The following is a 19,391-nucleotide window of genomic DNA, read 5'->3' on the forward strand; positions in this document are numbered from 1 at the left end:
TTCCCTTTGCCTTTTCAATTTCCCAATTTTTCAATTTCCCTTTGTCTTTTCTTTTACATCTTCAAATTGCTGGCAGGTTTTTTTAAAAAAGTTCCTTGTTTCTTTCACCAGAGATGTTGCCTGATTTGCTGATTAACTCCAAAACTTTCGGCTTTTATTTCTGATTTCTGGCATCTGCAGCATTTTGATTTTGTGCACAATGTTATTAACAATAAATAGTCCTTGAATGTTTCACAGTATCTCACTCAACTACTTTGAGTCACCATAAGCACATTCATCTACTCAGGTATTTGAGAGACCATAAACCCATTCATCTTCTCAGTGTATGTTCAGGTAAAACTACTAAAGCTACTAACTACTGCTCTTTCACACTTCTATTCCTCTCAAAATCTAAAAGAGTTGAAACTCAGCTTGGTAATATCAAAGTTGTAGTTAACTTTGTTGTTTTTCTATCTCCTTTAAAATAAAAAGAGAAAGTAGGAGAAATATTCAGCAGGTCAGGCAGAGAGCAACAGTTGACATTTTAGATCAATAACTAAATCAACGTTAGAAATCAGACTTGTGTTAGGGTGGAAGGGTTTAGGGGCTGGGGTTGGTTAGTGATGGAGAGAAGAAAGGGAATGTCTCTGACAGAGCAGAGACAAAGGAAGACTTAATCACGCAAGTGGTCATGGTGAAGGGTTAATAATCCAGAGATAGAAACTGAAGGAGGTCAATGAAAACAGTGAACAAGGGGGACATTGGTGCTAGGACATTGAGGTCCACAATGGTGAAGATGCTGGAAATCTGAAATAGAAACAGAAACTGCTCCAGCAGTTCAGCAACATCTGCTGAGAGAAAAACAAAATTAATGCTTCAGCTTGGTTACCTGACAGCAGAATGGGCCATGTTCAACACAAACTGGAAAGGCTGGTTATCTGAAATCGATGAATTCAATGTTAAGACTGTAAGAATCTAATGATTTCAGATTTCTGGCCTTTCCAGTTTTCACCAGAAATGGTCAGCAATCTGGAACACTTTCTTCCCCCAAGGCTGCATGACCTGGTGTGTATTCCCAGTTTTATTTCAGGCAGCAGTTTATGTCTCCAAGTTCCTATATTATTCGTGTATACACTTACTTATTCTCTGTTTTCATTTATCCTGCTCAATTTCATCCCTCCTCTCAAATCAGTGATTAACAAGACTTTGCTCAGCCAGCACCACCACTGTGTCATTCAGTTCCTCTTGGTCTCCACCCTATCACTGACTTCTCTTCAACCATCACCAGCTCCCTTCCCTTCTACTTAAAATCCACTTGATTTCCAGCTTTTCTCTTTTCTGATAAGTTGTCTGATAATTGTCATTAACTTGAAACATGAGACTGATTTTTCTCCCCTGTCTGACCTACTACGTGTTTTCAACATTCTGTGTTTCTATCTCCAGTTTCCAACCTGTTTTGATCTTACAGCTTTTGACCCTAGTATGGGGTTTATTTACATATGAGGAAGTCTAAGAACGGTCCCCCTTAACTTTCTGTCCCTCAGGTTGATACTCACATCCACGCGGCCGCCTGCATGAACCAGAAGCACCTCCTGCGCTTTATAAAGAAGACTTCCTTGATGGATTCAGATCGTATTGTCTGGAGCACCAAGGACAAGAAGTTAACCCTGAAAGAGCTCTTCACGAAGTTGAAGTTGAACGCTTATGACCTAACTGTTGATTCCTTGGATGTGCATGCTGTAAGTATTTGGCTACACTTAAGATAAACCACCAGACAGCTGCGTTCAAAGGAGGGGCAGGATGGTGGTAGATCACGGAGTCTCTGGCCACTTCACTTGGTGCACTCTCTCATTAGGAATGGATCAGCCGTTTCTGTGTTCCATCCCGGGAAATGTCCTGGTGAATCTGCTCAGCACCCTCTCCAGGGGGTGTGGTGATCAGAGATACACACAATGCTGCATCAGTGACCTCACCATTGTTATATTAAGCAGTACCATAATCTCCCTGCTCTCATATTCTGCTCCTCTTCATCTACCTGTGCTGTCACATTTTGGAATTCTTACTCTGGTAAACCGAGCTGCCTCTTATCATCAAAATTTCCAATAGTCCTATCATTCATTGTGTTAATCATTAGTCCCTGGGGATTTATTGACATTTAAGCCCACTGCAACACTTATCCCTGTTAATGCTAACATGTTCCCAAATTTCCCTGCTGCTCTCCCCAATTTCCAGCTATAGTATTTTTCTTACTGAATTCAGGTAAGTAGTATTACTTTGAGACGGCACGTGTGTCTTCTCATTCTGCACCCATATCATTAATTTGGTCCCTACTGTGTTTTATTCTTTCCTTGATTACCCTTAATATACATGCAAAGCTGTAGCATTTTCCTTCCTCCTGCCTGACAGTCATACTTCATGGCCCTCCTTTGTCCTATCAATCTCCTTAGCAAGCACCCACCCCATATGAACACACTAGCTGCACTCGGAATGGCCTTCCCATTTCAATAGGTATATTTAATGTCAGAGAAATGTATACAATATACATCCTGAAATTTTTATTCTTCAGTTCTCCGTACCTGCCACATATTTACTTTTCCCCCTTTATCCGACCATCAGCCTTCTTTGACATCTGTGATTCCCTGGATTTTCTACATTGCCTTTTATTCTTACAGGAACATATTGATCCTGAGCTCTCAATGTCTCAGGTTTCAACTTGTTCCATTTCTTGGTGTGGATCTACCAGAAAGTAATTGTTCCTAGTCTCCTTCTGATATCGAAAGGACATTAATTTCTAGACCATCTCAGTTCCTTTCCCTTTCCATAACTATCTCGAATCTTACAGTTGTACATGTCACTGTCTCCAAAATGCTTTTCTATTATACTACAGCCACTTGGTAAGCTACATTTCCCAAGATTAGGTCAGGTATTGTAACAGAGGTGTTTGCCAGACTGGGTTGAACTGGAGTTGTTAAGATATCCTTCACCTATGATCTACTGGGTGAGACATAGACCAGGTGGATCAAAGTGCAGAGGAGACCAGAGATAAGGATGGAGTGGAATGAAAAATATGTACTTGAGGATTGTTTTGTAGAGAACACAAACTAGGACTACCCACAGGCTAGGTAAACTCAAGACTGAACAAAGACAAACAAAACAGAGGAAACTTAAAAAGAGAAATAAAACTAAGATACAAATGCACTGATAATTAAAATGACATACAGGTGAAAATAACCAACGAATAACCAGGGAGGGGGAATGATGAAGCCTGGAGAACTCTAGCACCCCTGGTGATCAGACGGAAGAATGACAGGTCTCCTTCCCCACTAAGACTTGCACTTGATTGTCCAGAGTGTTCTGGGTGGCAGCAGTGGAAGCCTCTCATCAAATCTGGGTCCAGAATATCACAGGAGGGAATCCATAACCTTTCCTCTGGGCCGTAACTGTCCCAATCCACCAACTGCTGCCTCTGACAGTTAGCATGCCGCTGTTGTTAAAGAGATACCATCAACAGGGCTGCTCAAGCTTTTTTCACTTCTGCCAGCAATGATGGGGCTCCTACTCAGGAAACAGAGGGTGGATAACCAAACTGATAGAAAGGCAGACATGCCATTAGAGGAGTGAGACAGAGTGTTATAAGCAAACTCTGCCCAGAGCAGATAATCACACCAAGTTAATGGGCTGCCCATGGTAAGGCACCCCAGGGTCTTCTCCATCCACCCATTGGACTGGGCATGAAATCCTGATGAGTGGCTGACCACAGCTCCAATGAGCCAACAGATCTTCCACAACCAGGGGCCTTGTTCAGAAACAATGCCCCATGGAAAGCTGTGCACTCTAAACATGTAGTGCTTAATGTAAGGTGGCCCATCTCTCGAACTTGAGAGAGGCACAAGGGGGCAGGCCTTGGAGATCTGGTCCAGCACCATCGTAATCATGGTGTTAACTCACAATGGTAGTACGGAGATATAGGAACAGGGCCAGGAAAGAGTGGGTAGGGGACATGATCTGGGTTTCTTGCTCTGGATGCATGAGTGACGGGCTGCCATGTATGATTTAACATTCCCATTCTTGCCCTGCCACCAGAACCACCTCTTGATGAGCTGTGATGTTTGTGCAGTCCCAGATGTCCTGTGATACATCATGTGTTCCCCGACTGTAACACATGTGAATGGGCAGAGTTAGGGACAAAAAGGTGACCTGAGACCTGCACCCTTGGTTTGTCTCCTGTTCTTCTGACAGTGTTCTCAACCTCCTGTTGAGCCCATGTCACTAGCCTGGACCACAGGAGGATTGGTTGTGGGATGTCAATGAGATCTGGTTGTACAAACTGCCTGGAGAGGGTGTCCAGCATCTGATTCTTTGAATCTGGATTGTAAGTAATGATATAATCAAAATGGTTAAGAAAGAGAGACCATCAAGCCTGGTGCAAATTTAACTGTTTTGCCTCCTGAATGTTGGTTAGGTTCTTGTGATCAGTCCAGACCACAAATGGATGTTTGGACCCTTGCAACCAATGTCTTCATTCCTTCAGGGCTAATCTGACCACCAGCAGCTTTCTGTTCCCAATATCCCAAGTCTTCTTCACCAGAGACAGCTGCAGTGAGGTGAAAGCACAGGGATGGAGTTTCTGATCAGACAGGGGTTGTTGTGAGAACTCCAGCCTCTGAGGCATTTACTTCAATGATGGTTGGCAGCTCCGGGTCAGGAAAAACAAGGGTGGAAGCTGTTGTGAAGCGACACTTCAATTCCTGGAAAGCTACCTCAATTTCTGGGGTCCAGTAAAATGGGCCAGAGATTCTCCTAGTCAGAGCTTTTAGGGATTCTGCAATGGAACTAAAGTTGTGGATGAGCTCCTGGTAAAAACTAATGAAACCTGGAAAGATCTGGAGCTGCTTAATCATGGGGTTTACAGCCAATCCCTGACACCACAGGTCTAGCTAGGGTCCATCTCCAAGTTTCTCTCAGAGACAATAAATCTGAGGAAGAAGACTTTGGAGACATGGAGCTCACAGTTCTCCAGTTGGACGATTAGTTGTTTCTGGAGAAAACATCAAACATATGGTAGGTCTTGTCAAAGATGAGCATATTATTCAGGTACATGAAGGCAAAGTGATTAAGTATTTCTCATAGAACATCATTGAGGAGGGCCTGGAAGACCACAGGGGCATTGACTAAACTGAACAGCATCACGAGATTTTCATAGTAGCCAGTGGCAGTGTTAAAATGGGTCTTCCATTCATCACCATTCTGAATGTGGGGAACCAGGTTATATACATCTTGGTCTAGTTTAGTAAAGATGGCTGCCCCTTGCAGCAACTCAAATACCATGTGCACCAGTGGCCAGGGGAATTGGTTCTTCACTGTGATTTTACTGAGGCCACGTGGTTGGAGTCTACCATCCTACTTCACCATGAGAAAGAAGCCCACAGCAACAAAGGAGGTGGAGGAATAGATTAAAACAGATGCTAGACCATCATAAAAGAATTCCTCCATGGACACCCATTCTGGAGTTGACAGGGAGTAGAGTCTTCCTTGGGGTGGACAGGTTCCAGGCAGGAACTCAACTGTTCAGTCGTGGGTTTGATAAGGTGGGAGCATTGTGGCCCTTTTTCTCACTAAAAACATCTAACAGGTCAGCATTCTTGGTAGGAAATCAGGACAGCCCGAGAGATGTGGGGAGGCAGTTGGCCCATTCTGTGAGAAGACCATCATGGAGTGCATTATGGGTTGTGGAGGGCTAACTATGGGTATCCTAGGATCAACAGAAAAGCAGGGGAATGAATAAGATAAAACTGGGCAGTCTCGGTATGCTGTCCTATAACTAATCAGATGGGAGCAGTGAGGTGGCAAGTCCTCCCAAGACTCAGAGATCTTCTGTCCAGAGCTGTGACCTTGACCAGTTAGTCAAGATAGGCCGGGGAACTCAGAGATGTTTTGCTAACTGAGGTCCGCGAAATTGCCTGCTGCACCAGAATCCATCTAAGGGCACGTTGCTGTTCTCCCAGGAGATGGGGGTAGACAGCACAACACTGGATGCAGCAGACCTGGGAGAAATGGTGAAATCAGTGACAGACCTCCCTTCCCTGGAAGGGTCTGGATGTTTTCCCGACAACTCAGGACAGGTAGAACGCAAATAACCTGACTCACCACAATAGAGGCAGCACTTGCCCTTCATTTTGGAGAAAGGTGGGTTCTGCCCACTTGCATCGAACACTATGGAGGAAGTTGAGAGGAGCTGGGGGTGCTCAGAGACTGGAATCCCTAGAGGATTTACCGTGACGCGCCCTTGCTGGAGACGATTGTCAAACTGGATGGAGGTGCTGACAAGAGTCTCAAGATCCTCAATGGGGTCTCTAGCTGGCAATTCATCTTTAACTTCACCGGATAACAAGCCGTGAAACATTGCCATTAGGGTTTTGTTGTTCCAACTGGTCTTTATCATCAGGATGTAGAACTCGATTGCGTAGTCAGCCGCCACGGGTACCCTCACGAAGTCAGAGCAGTCAGTTGGCTGCCTCTCGTCTGCTGACTGGGTGGTTAAACACACTCTTCATCTCCCTGGTAAGAAGGATACAACTACACAACTTGGAGAGTTCTTTGCCCAGAACATGTTAGTGCAGGTGAGAGCTTTGCCAGCGAGGGAAGAGATGATATTGGCCATTTTGCAGCAGCTGGAGAGAAGTTTGAGTGAGACTAGAACTCGAGGTCATGGGTCAAGAATGAACGGTGAAGTGTTTAAGAGGAGCATGAGAGGGAAATTCTTCACTCAGAAGATGCTGAGTATGGAACGAGTTGCCAGTATAGGTGGTGGATGCAGGTTCAATTTCAACATTTAAGAGAAATTTGGATAGGTACAGGGATGCAGAGGACTGTGGTCCAGGTGCATGTCGATGGAACTAGACAGATTAATAGCTGAATGTGGACTAGATGGGCTGAAGGTCCTGTATCAGTGCTGTGGTATTCCATGACTCTATGACGATGCTGTTTTCTATAGTTCCACCTGTCACACACCAGCTTCTGTCTCCAGAGGATCTCTTACTCATGTAAGATAATGTTTTTCATGACAAGGTAGGGAGTCATTCTGCTTGGCAGGAGAGATTTGTGGCAGTGAAACAATCCTTTTGGAAAACCACCTCACACTGCTTTGTCCATTCCATTTCTTCCTGATCTGTAGTAATGAGTTCACGGGGTGGAGCACAGTAACCAAGTTCGGCAGGAACCTGTTACTATAATTGACAAATCTTTAAAATGACCTCAACTGTGACACATCGTTTGCCCTTGGGGCATCCACTACTGCTTGAATTTTCTCAGCAAACTTGTGTAATCCTTTTGCGTCAATAGTATAACCAGAGTAAGTGTTGCTTGGTTTAAAGAATTCACACTTGTCACATTGTGCTCTGAGCCTATAATCTTCTAATCTTTTTATCACTGTCTTGAGATTTCGAAGGTGATCATTGTCATCCTCACTAGTGACAATGTTGGCATCCAGGTAACAATGAGTGCCTGGACAGCCTTGTAGCTCCTGGCCCACAGCTTCCTGCCAGACTGCAAGTGCAGATGCCACTCCAAAAATAAGCCTATCAGAGTGATAATTTGTGAGTGTTTATGGTGAGGAACACTTTGGACTCTTCTTCCATCTCCATCTGTAGATATGTCCTAGCTAAGTCCACTTTGCTGAAGTGCTTTCCTATAGAAAGGTTTGCATATATATCCCCTATCCTAGGCAGAGGGTATTGATCTACTTTTAAGATAGGGTTGATTGTGACTTTAAAATCACCACAGATCCTGACAGACCCATTCTGTTTGGCTACTGAGACCACTAGCATTGCCTATGGGCTCCACTCAGCATTGGAAAGAATTCCTTTCCAATCTAGCTCACTGGTTACTTTATCACGGTTTGTATAATTTGCTGGATGGGCTTTGACAATATTGGGTGTGGCATTTCCATTTAACATTATTTTATCCTTGACATGTTTGAGTTTTCCAGTGTCATCCTTGAAAAGCGCTGTGACATCATCCAGTACCTCTCTTAATTCACTTTCAGTTGATTCTATTACAGGGGATGTGGCATGCAAATAGTGAATGGACCTCCAATCAAGTTGTAGTTGTCTCAGTCAATCTTGGATCCACAATGCTGGCCCTCTTGTGTTTACCACCTACAAGCCCAATGTAGCTTGTTGGTTGTTGCATTTCACCATTAAGAATATCATTCTCACAGGAATTATCTTTTCTTCAGCATAAGTTCTTAGTTGGATATCTGCAGACTTCAGTTCATTATCACTGAAGTGCTATTCCAGCTCATTTTGTGGAATGACTGAAGCAGCCGAGCCAGTGTCCAATTACATTTTAATTAATTTGCTGTTCACCTCTGGTGTAATCTGTGTTGCTTGCCTCTCGTTAGTTTTCACATTGTAACTCTCAACACTACTCAGTCCTGTGTCACTCCCATCACTCTGTTTTTTCATCATCATATGCAGTTTACTGCTCTTTTTTTAAACTAAAACTTAACTTTTTATCTTTAACTCTTCCTTGGGCACTCCATTTATTTTTGTCTGCCTGGCATGCTTGTTGTATATGTCCTACTTTGCTGCATTTTCTGCAAGTTTTGCCTTTAAACCTGTGCTGGCCTGGTGTTTGCGAATCCCTGCTACAACAATAACACAATTTGTTCAGCCAGGCAGGTTTCTGTTTAGATGTTTCAATTTTGTTCACTATCATTTTAATTCCTGACTGCAACTCAGTTGTGTTTCTCTCTGCAATTTCCATTGAAACAGTGATTTCAACTACTTTTTTAAATGTGAGTTGTGCTTCAGTTAGGAGCTGTTTCTGAATGCTTCCAGTAAGATTTCACAAACTAAACAATCTCTCAATGTATTGTTAAGCCCATCGCTGAACTGACAATGCTCAGACAATTTCTTCAAATCAGCCATGCAAGCTGGAATGGTCTCCTCTTTCTTTGGATTCCATTTATGAAACCTAAATCATTTTGAAATTGACAATAGCTTAGGTTCTAAATGTTCCTGCATTATGTCAGAAATATCACCAAGTTCACTTTGGCTAGTTTGCTTGGAATAGTTAAATGGCAAAGCAAACTATGTTTTTCCACCTATTGCACTCAACACTGGCACTCACTTTTCATTGGCTATTTCATTTGCTTAAAAATACTGCTCAGTTTGTTCAGTATATATCATCCAGTTATCTGTTGTGCAATCGAACAGGTCTATCTTTCTGATGTAACTGCCATTTCTGTTTTTTAAATTTTATTATTATTATCACCCTGTACTCACCATTGATGAAGCATGGCTTGTTAATTTCATCTGTTTTCTGCCTTTTAAAAGAGATATAAAGTCTCACTCCCCTCCCGAAGTAAAACATGCTGCGCTTCAACCGATAGGTATTCATCTTGGGGTCATTTTCAAACTTCTTTGTCACCACTGCTAAGTTTTGTAACTTCGGAAAGTAATCAAAAAAAAAACACAGGAGTCGGGATACTCGGCTGCTTAGGTTTTATTTTCCTTTTTTGTTAGTGCAGCTCTCACATATGACACAGTGGCACATATGACACAGTATGCCATTCACATACTTTTATATATATATCACACATAGTGAATTAAGTAAACAAATAAAGAATACTTAATCAAACAACACATTTACAAAATTACTCAAATATTACTGAAATATTGAATACACTACACTTCCCGTTCCCACAACACACACAAACTGCTGGTGGAACACAGCAGGCCAGGCAACATCTATAGAGAGAAGGGCTGTCGACATTTCAGGCTGAGACCCCTCGTCAGGACTTCCTGTTCCCATTTGTTCTGGATGCAGGGTCTCAGTCCAATACATCTGCTTTCAACTTGTACTTCACAGGTGCTGTTTAACCCACAAGAGGTTTTCTATACTTGTGTTTTCCTGTGCCTACAGTCCTGTCCTTTATCCTCATTATGCATTTGCTCAAAATGCTGTGCTGGATGCATGCTAAAAATTCCACCCCCTCTGGGCCTTTCCCATTAAAAGATGCCAAGTGAATATAAGAGAAGTTGTAATCTCCTACCACTCTGACCCTATTACTCCTACATCTCTCTGTGATGTGTCCTCAATCTCGTGCAGTATGTAGTATATCCCCAACAAAGCTATTACTCTCTTTGTGTTCCTGAGTTCCACACATTTAGGAGAATAATGGCTGATTTTATTGATGCATGTAAGAGGACACAACAGCATAGATCAGAGTATCTACTAGTATTTCTACTAGTAGGAGCAAGGTTAAAGAGTGATCAATTAAAACTGAGCAGCATCAGAGTTTCTCCTGCAATGATGGTGAATCTCTGGAATTCAGTATTATTGTGAAGATTAGATCATTGTTAGCTTTTAAAGAGGAAACAGGGAGCTTTTTGTGAATGGCATCTTTTTGTGAATGGCATTGAAGATGAATTGAGGCCTGTGGCAGGTTAGGCATAGTCTTATTGAATGGGAAGGTAGGCTTGAGGGGTCTGCTAGCTCATTCTTATTTTCTTATGCTTTTGAGTTCTTGTGAGATAGCAGAGTGACTGAGATAACTGAACAGAACAGTGATGAGGTGAACAGTAGGAAGGCACAGAGATAGGAACATGATTTAACAATTGGAGAGTGATATCATGTAAACTATGATACCTTATTTGGGTGATCATGGTCTTTCCATGACCATGATTGGTCTTGGCATAGTTTTCTGCACAAGTGGTTTGACATTGCCTTCTTCTGGGCAATGTCTTTACAAGATGGGTGACCCCAGCCTTTATCAACACTCTCCAGAGATTGTCTGCCTGGTGTGAGTGGTTGCATAACCAGGATTTGTGATAAGCACCAGCTGCTTATACGACCATCCACCACGTGCACCTATGGCTTCACAAGATCCTGATCAGGGATAGGGAGAGGGGCTAAGCAGGTGCTACATCTTTCCCAAGGGTGACTTTCAGGCTAGCGGAGGGAAGGAGAGTCTTACACCTCCTTTGGTGGAGACATAGCCCTACGCTGCCACCCAAACATATGGTACATACAATATTTATACAAAATTGGTTGACATTCAGATTCAAAAACCTAGATTTTGGGTTAGAATTACTTTGAGAAACATGATTGACATGGTGTGACTAAATGTATCCCAGCTGTTTATATGTAAATATCTGACCTGGAAACTAACCGAGTAACTTAGTCAAGGAATGGCCAGCAAATATCTGTTTTGCAAATAATTTTATATCCCAAGAATGGATTTTAAAAATACAATCATCAGTACAGTACAGAAACCGACCTGTGTCTGAAATTATTTTTATTCAGGGTCGTCAGACGTTCCAGCGTTTTGATAAGTTCAATGCCAAGTACAATCCAATGGGTGCCAGTGAGCTCCGTGACCTTTATCTGAAAACAGAGAACGCCATAGATGGAGAATACTTTGCTCATATCATCAAGGTATGTGGTCTTGTAAATTATTTGATATATTCCTGTGAAGGAATTGTAATATGATTCTTCACTCTCTTCAGCTTACCATCACAATAAATTCCTGGTCCCATAATTTGAATCTTTCACTGTTAAATACTTCCAATGGTCCATCCTTCCTTTCTGTATAGTCTACACACTCTTCTTACGTTCTGGCCTTATGTGCACACCTCCACCTCTTTCTCACCATGGATAGGGAACTGTTCAGCTGGCCTTCAAGCACACTCTGAGACGATTTCCTTAACTCCTTCCACTTTACACACTTTACCTTCTGAAAACACATATACTTGACCAGTCTCTCAGCCAATCTCATTAGTTTGAAATCTATAGCCTGCCTTTACTAATATCTTGTCCGTTAGTAAAGTTTTGCAAGGTGTTACTTACAAGCTGTGTGTACCATGTAGAACATGAGAAATAGGAGCGGCAGTAGGCCACCTGGCCTGTTGAGCTTGCTCCATCTTTCAATAAGATCATGGCTGATCTAGCCATGGACTCAGTTCTACTTAACTGCCTTTTCATCATATCCCTTAATTCCCCTGCTATGCGAAAATCTATCTAACTATGTCTCTAATGTATTTAATAAAGTAGCCTCCACTACCTCCCCAGGCAGAGAACTCTCTGTGGGAAAAACAGTTTTTCCTTATCTTTGTCCTAAATCTATTCTCCCAAATATAGAGGCTATTTCGCTTTGTTCTAGTCTCACTTACCACTGGAAACATCTTCCCTGCCTCTGCCTTATCTCTCCCTTTCACAATTTTATGTTTATATCAGATCCCCTTTTGTTCTTCTGAATTCCAGCAAGTCAGGTGACAGTCTCTCCTCATAGGCTGTCCTTCATCTCCAGAATCAACCTGGTGGACCTCCTCTGCCCTTTTTCCAAAGGCAGTGTATCTTTTGTCAAGTAAAGAGAGTAGAACTATATTCCATACTCCAGTTGCATCCTCATCTGTGCTTTGTACAGTTGCAACATAACCTCTCTGCTTATAAATTCAATCCCTCTAGCAATGAAGGCCAATATTCTATTTGCCTTCTTAGACCATAAGAGCATAAGACATAGGAGCAGAATTAGGCCATTCAGCCCATCAAGTCTACTCCTTATTCCATCATGGCTGATCCCAGATCCCACTCAACCCCATACACCTGCCTTCTCACCATGTTCTTTGATGCCCTGACCAATTAGGAAACAATCAACTTCTACCTTAATTATACCCACAGACTTGGCCTCCAACACAATGCATTCCACAGATTCACCACTCTCTGGCTTAAAAATATCCTCCTTACCTCTGTTCTAAAGGGTTGCCCTCAATTTTGAGGTTGTGCCCTCTAGTTTGGGATACCCACACCAGAGGAAACATCCTCTCAACAACCACCCTACCTAGTCCTTTCAACATTCGGTAGGTTTCAGTGAGATCCTCACGTATTCTTCTAAATTCCAGTGAGCCCAGGCCCAAAGCTGCCAAACTCACCTCATGTATTAACCCCTTTGTTCCCGGAATCATCCTCATGAACTTCCTCTGTACTCTCTCCAATAACAACTCATCCTTTCTAAGATAAGGGTCCCAAAACTGTTGACAATACTCCAAGTGGGGCCCGACTGGTGTCTTATAAAGGCTCAGCATTATCTCCTTGTTTTTATATTCTATTCCGCTTGAAATAAGCGCTGACATTGCATTTGCCTTCTTTATCACAGACTCAGCCTGTGCGAATCTTGCACAAGGACTCCTAAGTCTCTCTGCACCTCTAATCTTTGGATCTTCCTATGAGCACCCGGGTTTCCTCCAGATGATCTGGCTTCCTCCCAAAGATGAACTTGTTAGCAGGTTAATTGGTCATTGTGATTAGGCTAATTAGATGGGTTGCTGGGCAGCGTAGCTCATTGGGCCAGGAGGGCCTATTCCACATTGTATCTCTAAATTGGGGGCTCCCAATCTTTTCTTTTATGCTATGGACCAAAACCATTAAGCATGGGGTCCATCAACCCCAGTAAAAACAAACAAACAAACAAACAAATAAATAAATAAATAAATAAATAAATAAATGGATAGATAGATAGATAGATAGATAGATAGATAGATAAATAAATCAATAGTCACAGTTTGTATATTTCTTTGTGCTGCCCCCTCATTCTAATAGAGGCCAGAGAGTATAGGCCAGTCTGGTAAATGTTTCTGCATGGGACAATCCCACTATCCCAGGAATCAATCCGGCGAACCTTTGGTGCATTCCTTAGATCACAAGCCTATCCTTGTTCAGGCAGGGAAACCAAGCATCCACACAATGTTCTGGCTGCAGTCTCACCTGTGCCCTGTACAATAGAAGCACAATACATTCGCTCTTCTATTCAATCTTTTAACATTAAATTCCAATAAATCTAATTGCTTCTTCTACCTGCAAGTTAATTTTCAGTGACCTATGCACAGGAATACTTGCTGGACATCAAAGCCTTACAATATTTTACCTTTTTAAAATTCTCCAAATTCTATTCTTTTCTACTAAAGTGGATGAATTTGCATTCCCCTATGTCATAGTTCCATCTGCCACGTTCTGGACCATTTACCCAATCCCGCTTAATATTCCAATCTCCAGCTTCTTCTCACAATTCTGTCCTCTACAAGAAGCATCGTAACATACAAAGTTTGTAAATCAATAGAATTAATGGCCTTATTCTCCTGGTGTATGTTATAAAACCAGGTTATATGGCCCAGGTCTGGAACTCAAGGTCAGTACCTCACCCATCAATGTATACGGCCATGGAGTTCTCTCTGTAAGGAGTATGTGCATTCTCCTTGTGACTGCATGGGTTTTCTCTGGGTGTTCCAGTTTCCTTCCATGTTCCAAGATTGTATGGTTATGGTTGATGAGTTGTGGGCATTTTATGTTTGTGCTGGAAGCATGGTGACACTTGTGAAGTGCCCTCAATGCAATCCATGGACAGTGTTGCTTGTTGAAGCAAAACAACGCACTTCACTGTATGTTTCAAAGTTTCAATGTATATGCGACAAATAAAACTAATCTTCAATCTTTAAACACTGGCCTTGTCAACGATGCTCACATCCCTGTGTGTGCATGAACATTTTGTAAGTAGTCCAAAGTACTTCACTTCTCAAGTTCACACTCAACTGATTGGTCTCTGACGCTGATCAAGCTTGTTAAATTGGCATCAACATGGCAGTGGTGGCCTTGAGACTGGGTGAAAAATGTTACACATTGATAATACGTGGATTGGAGGATCCAAAATCCCATCTGGTGAACTGCCCACACCAGGATGATGCAATGGCCAGCCTGTGCTTCTGTTTAATGGGAGTGAAGGTTCAGATCCTTTCAGCTACTTAGGACCATTTCTGCCATTCTAGGTCAAAACTTAACGTGGAGTAGATCTTAATGTCATGTACTTGACCAGACAGAATGAGACAAAAGTAAAGGAATATTACACAAGAGCTTTTTGGGATTCTGGAGGAAAACTTTTTTGAGAAGCTACTTTACACTCTAACCGCCTTTCCAGGAAGTATATTTCTCATACCTCCAGAGTGTTGCTTGCTCCAGAGCAGAACACGCATCTTGGCAGACAAACTTATGTGAAGATTGGGCCCTGAAATGGTTCAGGTCACTTTTTACAGTGTTTAAGTAATGGAGTAATTTATACCATCTGAATTAACTGTCCTCCAATGACCAGCTGTCCATTAATCAATGAACCTGTTAGACAATTCTCTCCATTGAATGGGCATTAACAGTTATAATCTAACTTTATGAATGAAAGTTGTGTGAAGAGAAGATAAAGTCAGCTAGGCTGCTGAAGTTCAACATCCAAGTATACCTGTTGTGGAAATGAGGAAGAGAAAGCTCTGGGCTTCAGGATAAATAGGGCAGGAAGTGCCAAAAAAGTTGCTTCTTGTTCTTTAACTTCACCACACCAAAAGGTGTGTGTGCCCACTTGAATCTTGAAAAGGTGCACATTTTTTTTCTTCTTAAAAATTTAAGAGCAAATCTTCTTATCATGAATGACTGAAGAAATTAAATCAAAACATGCTGGAGTTTAAAAGAATGAGGGATGATCTTAATGAAATATACAAGATCCCGACTGGGCATAATACAATCTGTTGAAATGTTTCTGTGGAGGCCAGATCATTAGGGGCATAAAAAGAGAAAATAGAAAATGTTCAGGAAGGATCAAGGAGGGCTACAAATATAATCGGATATAATCTTATCCTCTTTCATTGGATGCAGAAGCCAAGGGATCAGGGGAAACGTTATTCTGCATCATGTCTATAATCCTTTTCCCTTGTTAAATCCGATTTGATGCCCAAGCACGTGATTGTTTCAGTTTTCAGAACCAGAATTGGGTTTATTATCACTGAGATGCATGTGTTGTGAAATTGTAAACACAAGAGATCCCACGAACACAAGAAATTTTGGAGTTTAACTGCATCGCTGACAGTGGCGTTGTTGTATGGCAGGAGGTGGCGTCAGACTTCGAGGATGCCAAGTACCAGTTTGCAGAGCCACGTTTGTCCATTTATGGGCGGTCGCCAGATGAGTGGTCAAAGTTGGCAGCGTGGTTTATCAAACACAGGCTCTACTCTCCCCACATGAAGTGGATGATCCAGATCCCCAGAATCTAGTAAGTTGGAAGTTGCATTGAATAAGTGTCTCTGAGAGATCTGTTGGATATACTGGATCGATTCTTATATGAATGGGTTGCCTGTATGTGAAACCTTAAGGTTGTTACAGCCAGGGTCAGTGATGGGGAGAAGCTCCCACTACCTATTAAATGCTACCAATGTTGTGTGCCTCAAATAGCCTCTGACTACCAAATCCAGCTCCTGGACTTCACATGGGGCTAAGCCCAGCAGAACTGTTTCTACTGACAGGAGAAGGGGCAAAGGTGGATTACTGATGTCTTATGACCAGTCGGTTTGGACAGTAGGGGCTTGTCAGCTCTGGCTGGCAGCTCATCCAGGAGAAGGAAATCTCTGATCTCAAACTTCAGCTGCCTTGTGGCTGTATCCACTCCTGGGGAAGGCTTTGGGAGGAATCTGTAGCTGGAGTCCCTAAGGCAGTCCTATGTTAAGTCCAATGGTGACTAGCAACTCCTGCGATGCTGCTGGCCCCAAACTGTATCGGTCCCTCTGGTTCCTTTGGGTTCATCAGATGAGTGGAGAGGGAGAACTTGCTACATGGGCAACAATTTGCTCCCCATATCATACTGCCCAGGCCTGCATATCTAGACAGCTAGGACACAATATCCACGGTTGACCCCGACTGAAGGAGGCCTCTCATGTGTAAGGAAGTGTGAAAAAGATGAAAGGGTAACAGGCATAGTGAAGTAAAATAAGAATTCTGATTAGAGAGACTGGTTCACAGCTGAACTTGCTTCTTGTTTCACTATTAGGCTTTGATGACGTGTCAGGTTTGAATATTGTGCTATCAGAGCAGGCACAATACAATCTAAAGGCAGCTGCACCTGTTCCACCTAACCTTGCTGTACTTTGAACGCAATGTTGTGGAGGGAGAAAGATGCAATGGACAAAACAGAATATTTTTGCAAGAAGTGACATAGGAGAAGCAACCTAATAATCTGGGAAGAATGAACACAGAAAATTAGGAAGATAAGGATTCACTATTGGGATTAAGAAAATGTGATTCTCATGGACATTGTCATACAACACAGAAACAACCCTCTGGCCCGTGCTGTCAGTACCATCCATTAAGCACGTGTTTCTGGAATTCTGAACCAATTCCACTGTATTTTCCCATACTACCATTACCTCCCCCGGCTCCATCTGCACGTTGGGAACAATTTACAATATCTGCAAGCACATAGAGTCATACTGTGCAGCACAGAACCCAGCCCTTTATCCCATGTAGTCTGTGTCGAACCATTTAAACTCCCTACTCCCATTGACCTGCACTTGGATCATAGTCCCCCATATCCTTCCCGTCCATGTCCTTGTGGATGTGACCTCTCTGTCAAGCAGAAGGGGAGAAGTACTGGGGGCAGAGCCATGGGTACAAGCAAGCAATAGTGCCTCCTCGGCTGACACGATAGCTGACAAATCCTATCGTGTGCCACAATTGCGTACACCATTTAACTCAATTTCATTGACAGAAAAATTTTGTGAAGAGTTCTTTAGGCCTGTATGGGGCACCAGAAAGCATTGGGTCCAAGGTTTTTAGAGCATCTGAATTGATTAATTGTTGTTTATTAATAGTCATTAATTGGTTAGATTTCCTTGTGTTTTTCTTGAGCGACTCACTCTTTGGAATTTGGTTTTCTGGTGCCTCCTGGTTCACCTTGTTAAGTTTATTTTGATTGGCTCAGGGGTTCCATGTTACTTGTATTATTCAAGTGGATGCCTGAGTAGCGCTAGTCACAGGGTCCTAGTTTTGGGAATGTTACTTCTTGTAGTGTTGCTTGGCTGAGTCACCAATGTTCTTTTGGAATTATTATGAATAAACTCTCGTCGCCATCTCTACATCAGAGTCTGTCTTTCCTCTAGACTTGGGTTCTGATTTTGTCAGCAAATGTTGTGACAAATTAGCCATAAAATTTAGGTGTGGATGGAAGAGGCTAGCTGTGAGCAGTGTACAAATGAACCACCCTCAGGGGGCTACTGGCTTTCCTGAATGCTCTCTAACTGTTGAAATTAGTCACTGTTTAGATATTCTCACATTTCTGTCACTTGCTCTTCTACTTTCATTCTTATTTTTTTTCCATATATTTTTAAGTGATATTTTCAGGGCTCAAAATGTCATCCCACACTTTGGAAAAATGCTTGAAAACATCTTCTTGCCGATCTTCGAAGCCACAGTGAATCCTCAGAATAACATCAAGCTCAGCATTTTCCTCAAACACGTGAGTAAAGATGCCAGGTGCTCTTCAGTAAGGCCCACCTCCCCATTCCATGGGCTCTGTGATGTCAGTATTCATGGAGAGGGGTCATTAACTTCAAGTGGTTGATAGTGAGCTCTCAGTGGAAGCAAACATCAAAGATGTAAAAGTGGTTGCCAGTTCCTTATGACCTAAAGCAAATGAGTGCACAAAAGCAAAATTACCTCAGATCCTGTGATATAATAGCACTGAAATTGTGTAGCATTTCCAGATGCTGGTTCTCACTTCTGGTGGCTGAAACAGAGTTTCCATTACAACTGTTAAAATACTTATACCATCTTTCGTGGGCCAACGTTCCTTCATGTGTTGTCAATTATCCTGAGGCATCTTAAGAACCCAAGAGTTTTCCTAATGTCTTGAATAACAAAGGACAGAGTAAATGTATTATCAAAGTACATATATACAACCCTGAGATTCATTTTCTTGTGGGCATACTCAATAAATTCATAATAGAATAATAACCATAATAGAATCTAGACCCCACACCAACTTGGGTGTTCAACCAGTGTAACAACAACAACGAATTTAAAGTTGCTGATCCTCTCAACCTCTGGTCCTCCAGTGAGGACTGACTCATGGACCTCAGGTTTCCTCCTCCTGACGTCAATAATCAGCTCCTTGGTATTGCTGAGATTGAGTAAGTGGTTATTGTTGTGGCACCACTCTGCCAGATCTCCATCTCCGTCCTATATACTCATTCATCACCATCTTCCTAACAATCATCCTTTCTAACAAAATACCTGATTGAAACACATTCATCTCACTGCTGCCTGAGGAAATCATTAGATTCAATAAAAAACAAAAATACTGGAAACATTCAACAGGTCAGGCAGTATCTATAGAGAGAGAAGCAGGATTAATAGTTCTGGTTAAAATCATTGCATTCGAACCAGCATCTGGGAATGTTTGCCTTTATGGTTATATGTAAAATGTTTCTGTCAACAATAGTAATGGTGCCAGTAATGAGTGATCAGGAGTTCAAGACCTTTTGGACACCTTGAGTAGAAGAGTTATGCTGATGTTTGTATTGTAATTCTGTGCAAGTTCTGTACTG

The 19,391-nt window shown here is 42.3% G+C and overlaps 1 protein-coding gene across 1 annotated transcript in view; it reads left to right on the plus strand.

Moving 5' to 3' along the window:
* ampd1 (adenosine monophosphate deaminase 1 (isoform M)) overlaps positions 1-19,391 on the plus strand; it is a 50,341-nt gene that overhangs the window by 23,558 nt on the left and 7,392 nt on the right. Inside the window, exons 8-11 of the mRNA XM_059971475.1 lie at positions 1,524-1,718; positions 11,290-11,421; positions 15,903-16,066; positions 18,175-18,301. Coding sequence (XP_059827458.1) covers positions 1,524-1,718; positions 11,290-11,421; positions 15,903-16,066; positions 18,175-18,301 — 618 coding nt within the window. The remainder of the gene's footprint in view (positions 1-1,523; positions 1,719-11,289; positions 11,422-15,902; positions 16,067-18,174; positions 18,302-19,391) is intronic.

This window comes from Hypanus sabinus, chromosome 6, assembly GCF_030144855.1.
Source record: "Hypanus sabinus isolate sHypSab1 chromosome 6, sHypSab1.hap1, whole genome shotgun sequence".
NCBI lineage: Eukaryota > Metazoa > Chordata > Chondrichthyes > Myliobatiformes > Dasyatidae > Hypanus > Hypanus sabinus.